The sequence below is a fragment of the Triticum dicoccoides genome, chromosome 4B (assembly GCF_002162155.2).
Source record: "Triticum dicoccoides isolate Atlit2015 ecotype Zavitan chromosome 4B, WEW_v2.0, whole genome shotgun sequence".
Taxonomy (NCBI): domain Eukaryota; kingdom Viridiplantae; phylum Streptophyta; class Magnoliopsida; order Poales; family Poaceae; genus Triticum; species Triticum dicoccoides.
The window spans coordinates 75,035,308-75,043,743 of NC_041387.1; the positions used below are offsets into that span (position 1 = coordinate 75,035,308).

Here is an 8,436-nt window from a genome sequence, read left to right on the forward strand (position 1 = left end):
GGCTTCATTCTGCGCGGCAGCCGCGTCGAGGAGCTGCTGGACTCGCTCCATCATCAGGCGGCGCTCTTCACCCTCGAAGTTGTCTAGCTTGTCCGCCGCCGCCTGGGCGGCGCGGATGTTCTCCGCAGGCGTGGTGTACACAGGGTGATTGGCCCCAAACAGTTTGGCGATGGCCATGCCGCGCTGCCGGACCGCGCCTAGGTGGCTAGGCCCCGTTGGGCCGGCGAGCCGCCCTTAGCGCGATCCATCTCACGCTGGTAGGCTTTTGACAAGCGTCTCATGCTTGCCAGCTTCTTCGCGCCTTCGGCGAGCTGAAGGCGGCGCGCCTCCAGCGTTTCGGCATCAGCGTCTCCCGGAATCGGCGCGGTCAGGTCTTGCAGAGCCGCGTCGAGTGGGTCATGAACTCCTTCACCGGAATGCTTGCCATGATCGAGGACGAGAACCTCTATGACGGTGCTTCCGCCGCTCCCCGTGTGAGGGAGCGGCTCGTCGTAGACCACCACGTTGGTGGGGAACGCGTCGAGCGACGCAGTGTCGGAGTCGACCAGCATTGGGTCGGCGGAGCCTATGGACTCCAGGTCCACGGCAGGCTCGCCGGCGACGTGGACTTGGTCAAGGAGGCCCGCGAGGAGGCTCTCGGGGCCGCCCGTGCCTGCGTCGAATGCAGGCTCGTCGGAGAGGCGAACCTCGCCGACAAGTTCGGCGAGGCAGCTAGCTACGCAGGCGATCTCAGCGCCGTGTAGCGCGTCGGCGCAGACTCCGTCTAGCGTGTCGGGCTAGCTGCGCTCGCCAGGGAGAAAAAGGGTTCTCGTCCAGAGCAGGTCTCCGGACGGCGGTGCACCTCGCCCCACGGTGGGCGCCAAATGTCGGGGTTGGGTGCGACATATGCCAAGGGATGGCTTATCATGGTGGGGGCGAGTAAAACGTCGCCGGTGCCTGGAAACGGGATGAGGCGAAGGCATGCACGCCGGCGAATCTTACCCAGCTTCAGGTCTCTCCGTGGAGATAACACCCCTACTGCTGCTCTGCGGGGTCTCCGCATGACCACTATGGCAAAGTGAGTACAAGGCTGCTCCTTGAGCTGTTTCCTGGAGGTAGGAGAAGGCAAGGCTAGCTCCCTTCTTCTTATATGATCTGGTCTAGTGCTAAAGAAGCGATCCCCCTTGCATGGGTGCCCCGGGGGGCTTATATAGGCCCCCCCAGGGATACAATGGTAATCCGTCTGGGTGCGGGTCCCAGCCGTCTGTCTTTCAGGCCGCCGTCTTCTCCGTCGACTGCTGGGGCCCACCGATTGGCGGGCCCCACCGACAGGCCTGGTACGGAGCCGTCAGGCCCTGTCCGCCACGGGCGGGTCGTGCCGGCTGCGGATTACTATAGACGTGCTTCTAATGACGCTGGCTTGGTCATGGGGTCATGGCAACAGTGCCATCGCCTGGCGGACGATCACTATGGCCATTCCCCGTCTTGTCTGGTTAATGGCGTGCGGGGCCCATGGGAGGGGCTGGCCGACTCCCGGGGGCCGACTCCCAACGGGTCCGTCTTGTGGCGCTCTTGCCGTCTTCTGTAACCCCGCTGTCGGGCGGGACCCGCCGTCTCTGGGCCGTACAGGCAGGCCGTCGTGGGCACAGTGCGCCGCCCACGGGGGCTGAGGTCAGGGCAGGCATGGCAACAGTGCCGCGCCGGATGGAGATCTCCAGTGATACGGCGCACTGTAGCCATGCCAGCCCTTCGTAAGCGGGGCAGGGACGGCCACGCGGTGAGCGTACCCCGTCCCGTCCATCGTGGCGAAGGCAGGAGGTGGTTGGAGTCGTGGGCCGACTCCCCATAGCCGGCTTCTCTGGAAGCCGTCTGTTAGGAGTCGGCTTATCTCGAAGTTGTCCCTGGGATTCGGCCCTGAGGGGCAGTCGGCGGCCTTGCCGCCGACTTCCCGAAGGCGGCTCCTTATCGTGGGGTCTTGAGGGGCACAGTCCGCCCCGATGTCTTGAAAGGTTCAGGGGCTCGGGTTAGCCTACCCGTGACCCATTACTCCGACATGAAGTCTTCTTCCTCCTGAATCCATTGATGAAGCGTCATGAGCATAGATCAATGCCGCCTCTGTGTTTCTTTCTCCATGGAGCAAACTTATTTTAACTCGGGAGCTTATAGAAGCAACCGTCGAGAAGTCAACGATGCAAACCAAGGGACACATGCAATCACGATCTACGAAGCAAATCGCCACTCTGAAAAAGAAAACATCAAAAAGGCATGTAGAAATTCCGAAGACCATGAAAGTCGGTCAAGTTCACACGGATTCACCGGAAACCAAAACTGACCAGATCCTGAAAGACTGAACTCCACGCGCTTTCTACCGCTGGTCAAGCACACCAACGAAACATAGAAAACGTGACATTATTCTTACACTCCGATAGTGTTGCCACGCATGCCGCCCCAAACCAGACATGAAGACCCCCTATAAAAACCGCAGGTAAATCACCCATGCCGCTACATATCAAGGTTATGGCGGCCCAAAACCATGCAACGACGTCCTCATCTCCAGTGGCCTAGGAGCATCTATAGCAGGGCACCCCAAAGCGTCCATAAACGCCCGGGCGGGAAAAACCGACCCAGACGAGCGCCTTAAACCGTTCTCAAACGCTTGTGCCGTCCGGCGCCTCTTAGATCCAGTCCAAATATGGTATAGATATGAGACGGTCCGGGCACGCCCGTCACGTCGGCTTGGCCAAGCGTGGCCCACATGTGCACCACAAATACCCCCATGTGGAAAAGCTTAGAGACCGGTCAATCTGAACTCAACTTCACTCCAATCTTCGTCCACTCCACTTTCGATCCCCTCCCGTCTGATCCAATGACCAGCGACGGAAGCAGCAGTGGCTCCGGTGGTGAATCCGACGGCTTGAGCATCGATGTGGGGGAGGTGGCCCTCCACATCACCTTAGAGGCGGTCACTGCTCGAGCAAGGCGGCCCCGACAGCGAATGATTTTCTTCCTCAGCGCCCGTCGCCCGTCGATACAATGCTGGCACCGTCGCCGGCCCATCCGGCCTAGCGCGCAGCTCCGGCCACTCCGCTCCCGTCCTTCAGGTACGCTGGCAACCAACACCTTCTGTTCCGGAAGTGGTACCCGACCACCGCTGGGTCCTTGTGCCCGCGCAGGTGCCGGTGCGCATGAGGATGCCCGAGTCCGGGGCACGAGATGCCCACCGCGAGCGGCAGAGGGCAAGGGAGAGGGTGACGGCGGCAGAGGCGCTGACCGCACGCCAGGCACGCGCGAGCGCGCCGGCCGATCCCGATATCGTGCTGTCGTGACGGTCCTCCAGCGCAAGAATGCCAAGGCACTCCGACTCGCCATCAAGTTATCGGAGCACGAGGCAAGCAAGGAGGCGGCAGCGAAAGCGAAGGCGTCCCGCCATGCGAAGGAGCAGGACCGCCTGCTTCGCAGGCTGTCGGGCCGAAGCTGTAGCTCGGACTCCGACATGACGGACGGCTCGACCTCCAGCTCCGACGACGACGCACCACCACACGCCGGCCTACACGGAGGAAGGGCACGACCGCATCGACGGCCAGAAGGGGAAGGGGACAGTGAGTGAATGGTGATTTCCACCGTCCTTGCCTGTTCTGTTTATATTTCAATTATGTTTTAAGTTATTTGTAGAATGGATTTGTCGTTGAACTCCGATGAACTATACTTCTTTTGTCCGGCGATGAAATGTTGATCCGATGAACTCCGTGTGTTGGCCGTTTTTTATGTAGTGTTGCATGGATTATATTGTTTTGAAGTTTCGGATATGATAGACGCGGGTATGAAAGCCAACAAATAGGGCGTGACCCGTAAGCGCCCGCGGACATGTAGAGACACTTTCACGGGCGTTTGAGGGCCTGGATTTGCTATCTGTATATGCTCTAACCAGGCCGGGTGGCCATTGAAGATCGCTATCCAGCGATGCCGTCGAGCATCGTCTTCCAAAGACCGCACCCTCTGTCAGCCATGCCTGCACTTCACGGCAAGCATGCACAACATGATACTCCTATATGCGTATCTCACCACGGATCACTTCATCTTTGTTTTAGAACTAGAGAAACGATTTGTTAGCTGACTCATGCAAAAGATAAGAGCGCTAGAACATGGATCGAACATTTTTGTAAACCAAGTTGCACGTCCCAAAAAACTTCATTGACTAACACCGATGCAACCAATTAATCACCACCCACCCACACACACACGAACTGCACAATTACAGTTTACACTCAGGTTCTCAGTTGAAGAGGTTCAGCAGCGGGGGCGCCCCGGCCTCCGCCGCGTCGCCGCTGGCGTCCTCGCAGCACGTCGTGGTGGAGTACTCGTCTGACGCGCCGCCTCGCCTCCCGCCGGCCAGCGGCGACGACAAGGGCGTCAGGCAGAGGTCCAGATCGCACGACGGCAGCACCGGCCCCGGCAGCTTCACCTGCTGCCCTCCTGCGGCGCCGCAGCCAGGGTTGTTCTTGCTCCGCTTCCTGGCGGGCGCGGACGTGGAGTTCTCCGGCGAGGAGTGGAGGGAGGAGGAGCTGCCGGTGTTTGTGCCGACGTTGCCGTAGAGGCCGGCCATGTCGCGTTCCGTGAAGGCGGCGGGCACGGCGGAGAGCGAGCGCAGGGAGTCGCCGCGCAGCACGGCGTCGGCGGCGGCCTGGCAGAGGTCCCAGTTGCTGGTCCACATGAGCCCGATGGCGCCGCTCACCGGGTTGATCGTCCGGCCACACGCCTCGTACAGAAGCGACCGGAACAAGGCTGCACCAATAAGACGACATGTTAATCACCCAATCCTAACATATAATTATGTTAATTATTATTGTTAATCAACAGAAGATTCTAGAAATCCTGAAATGTTGTCCGGACTATACGAGTGTTCTACTACTTGGCAGAGTAGGAATGCATGGGTGGATTATTCAGCGCCGAAGGGGCAAAAGATATGAATTGACCTCTCGACAGAGGTCGGAGGGCAATCGTCATGATTAATTAGCATATCTCTCAGCACTCTTTAATTAAGGATTGTGTTTGGCAAAGTGCAATTGGGAGCGTGGCTAAAAAGATTCTCTGCTTTAGCGAGCTACCTAGCCAGTCTGACCCATGGGCGCGTCGGAAGGCCGCGTACCGTCCAAAAGAATGCTTAAAATAATTAAAACACTGCCTTCATAGATAGGTCATGTCTAAGCTGTAGCCTGGCTGCCTGGGTAACATTGTTCATCGAGACAAAACCAAGGCGATGGGTTTTTAACTTTTCGCACAGGTGGCCGCACGCTAGCTAGCTAGGTTGTACTGATCACCGAGGTAGTAAAAGCTATAGCTAGCAGAGGTAAGATAAGATAAGATTGTACTGTAGTGCACTAAACTAATCACGACTGTGATCGACAACGCCGGCCGGCCCTCGCGTAGCTTGAAGAGCTGTTTTGTGTTTTCCGCATTCTTGACAGCCCATCTGCCCTTCTAAAAAATCTATCTATCTACCACTAGATGAACAATTGCAACGCCGGCCGGCCGGCGCTCGCGTCGCTTGAAGGTAGCGAGATGGTAAGTACCTGGGCGGTGGTGGAGCGGGACGGCGGCGAGGGAGGCGACGAGGCCGGCACGGCCGAAGAACTTGGCGACGAAGACGGTGGCGTTGGCCTGCGGCTGGGCGCCGTCGATCCACTCGATGCTGGGCCGCAGCACGCAGGCGTCGCTGCACCCCTTGCGCAGCACGCGGCACCCGTTGCAGCTCATCTCTCACCTAACGGATCAACCAACGGCGGGGCACTCGGTCGATCGATAGACGAATCCTCGGCTCCCTGGACAGTCGGCCACCTTATCTGCCGCCGTACGCCGGAGGTGCGCGGTGATTGAGCTGGCGGAGTCCGCGGTGTAGATCTTGCTACTAAACTGGACGTCGGTCGATGTCGATATGCGGCGGGGAGGAGTGGTAGGGAGTAGCAGAGGAGAGCGGACACTGCCGGGGCGCTTATATAGAGGAGGGGGTGATGCTTCCGGCCCGTGGAAATGGAAATATGTATGCGCCCAAGTGGCTGGGGGCCGCGGGCTCGAGGAGGAGAAATATTTGGTTGGTGCTGGGGGTTCCGATGACATTGGGCGGTTGGCGCCCCCGTGTTGCCGCGATGGCCTCGGTCCGCACTAGTCTTTGCTTCCACGGGATCTTCTACGCGCGCCCACCGCTTTGCTAGCCCTGTGCCCACATGCTCAAACTGTAGTCCTTCGTCCTCGGGTGCGATCGAGGACTATGACCCACCCTACTTCACTGCGCTAAACGTGTATTTGTGCAACTCTCAAAAAGATGCATATTAATTCGCTCAGAAAGATGTGGCTAAAACTTGAATTGGACTATCAAATTAGTGTCTGTACTTTTTTCTAAATAGTATAATTATTGTTTGTATTTCTGAGCCAAGGAAGCAATTTGCCAACTGAACCAAAAAAAAGTACTCCCTCCGTTCACTTTCGTAAGTCGTTTCCGACATCTCAAAATAGGATGTTTTGCACATTGTCTAAAATGTCTTCGAGGTCTTATAAAAATGAACAAAGGGAGTATCTTAAGTCCTCCCTCTACTAAAGTTATACTCCCTCCGTCTCGATTTCAGTTCTCCGACGAGTATTTCTGGATGGATGGACTACTAGGTTATTGACAATTAATACGATTGGAGGGAGTATAAGGTTTTTATGCATTAATCAATGTACCGCTCATAATTTGCCTACATAGTCTACCTACGCATTGTTGTCTCGGATATCAAATAGTCTTGACACCCAATTTTGTTCTAGAGTATTTCTTAGTTGCAAAAGGCTGAAAAATAGACATGCACTCTCTAGCACGGTTGTAAAGACTTCGTGGAGTGGGGCTACCAACCAAGGCTTAGATCCCGGCTCTAAAAAAAATGGCCCTCGTTGTGTATAATGCCGCCACATAAGTTTGCCTTCGGATCTTTTTCTTGATCTTACTCCCTCCGTTCCGAATTACTTGTGGATGTATCTAGAACTAAAATACGTTTAGATACATCCGTTTTCGCGACAAGTAATTCCGAACGGAGGAAGTACATTGCAATGCCTTAGGGTTGTCTCTACGCAGGGGTCGAGTTTTTTTTTCTTTGAAAGGCTACACAATGTAATGACTTTTCATAGAAATTTGGGGAAATCTGTAGAAATAACCTTGGTTGTTTGGATGGGCCGGGTATGGGACGGCGGAGCACCCTCGAATATGCCAGGGTTTGCGATGTTTACCGATGGCGTATCATTTCTATGCATGCAAGGGCGTATCATTTCTCGAGTTTTTTGGCACCGCCGTATGCTCACTCTGAAATCGGTTTGATCAATTGACGCCGAATTACGATATGGTTTCATTTCACCCACGTAAAACCGCATTGCACGCTTCGTCCTAACCGAAACACGCATGCATGGCACGCTCAGTGGGGGAGGAGGCAGAGGATCCCGGCAGCAGCGGAGTTCAAGCCGGACGTTTGGTTAATTTAAGCCAGGAAAGAGGGCTGTGGATAGGAACAAAGCTAGGAGGCAAAGCAGAAAGAGAGTTTGGAGCGACGAAAGCTACGGCCTCTGGGGCGGGGCCCCGGGAGTGAGGGGTGGTGGAATGGAATTGGTTTGCCCCTGCCCTTTGGGCGGCGCCAAGGGCCGAGGCCGCCGCCCCCCGACCGCCTCTTGCTCCTCCAACATCCCCGGCAAAACCAACCCCGGCTCCATCAAAGCCTGGCCCTTCGACCCCGACTTGATTCACCCGTACATTCCCATTCCCTCCTCCCTCCGGGATCGTGGCTCCTCTCTCTCACACTCGCACGTATCTGGCTGGCCTAGGTGCAACTAGCTGGTTTTTATATGCACGAGCTTTTTCCTTTCGGCTGCCCATTTCTTCTAAGATGGTGCAAGTGGCGGGCCTTTTTAATTCGCTCGTGTGCCTTTAGTTTGGAGTAGTGGCTGCCTTCTTCCTGTGTGTGTGTGTGTTGTGGTTCCTGTTGCTGGTCGACGGGTGCGGCGTGACGTGCGCCGTCGGGCGACGGAAATGGGATTGGAGGGCCAGGTCGGGTCAGGTCAGGTACATGCAGGATCAGTCACATCCTGTGTGACTGTGTGTGGGCACTCGGGTTTTTGCTATATGTGGACGTGGGGCTCTCGCTCGAAGAGGGAGCGTGGCAAATGGACCGCGCGAGCGAGCGAGCCGCAAAGGAGAACTGGATTCCCTCTCGTTGACTCCAGTGAGGACCGAGTTCCGGTTTCCGGGGTGGCACGGGACCCGCCGGCTCAGAGCGGCGGGCCGGGCCGTGCTTATACAAAGGGGCGGGGCAGCCTGGCCCTTGATCGCCTCTCGACGACGATGACGCTGCTGATTCAGCTTCGTTGTTGTTGTCGGAGACGAACGCACAGTACCGGGCCAGTGTTAATTGCGAGACGTCGCTGACAGAGCTTCCAGCACGA

General features: G+C 56.7%; 1 protein-coding gene across 1 annotated transcript; it reads right to left on the reverse strand.

Moving 5' to 3' along the window:
• Nucleotides 1-4,111: 4,111 nt before the first annotated feature.
• Nucleotides 4,112-5,987, reverse strand: LOC119295109 (LOB domain-containing protein 39-like). Its single transcript, XM_037573443.1, has 2 exons — nt 5,550-5,987; nt 4,112-4,761 (listed from the first exon to the last, which is right to left on the reverse strand). The coding sequence occupies exons 1-2, from the start codon at nt 5,731-5,733 to the stop codon at nt 4,253-4,255; spliced, it is 693 nt and encodes a 230-aa protein (XP_037429340.1). The 5' UTR covers nt 5,734-5,987; the 3' UTR covers nt 4,112-4,252.
• Nucleotides 5,988-8,436: the final 2,449 nt, after the last annotated feature.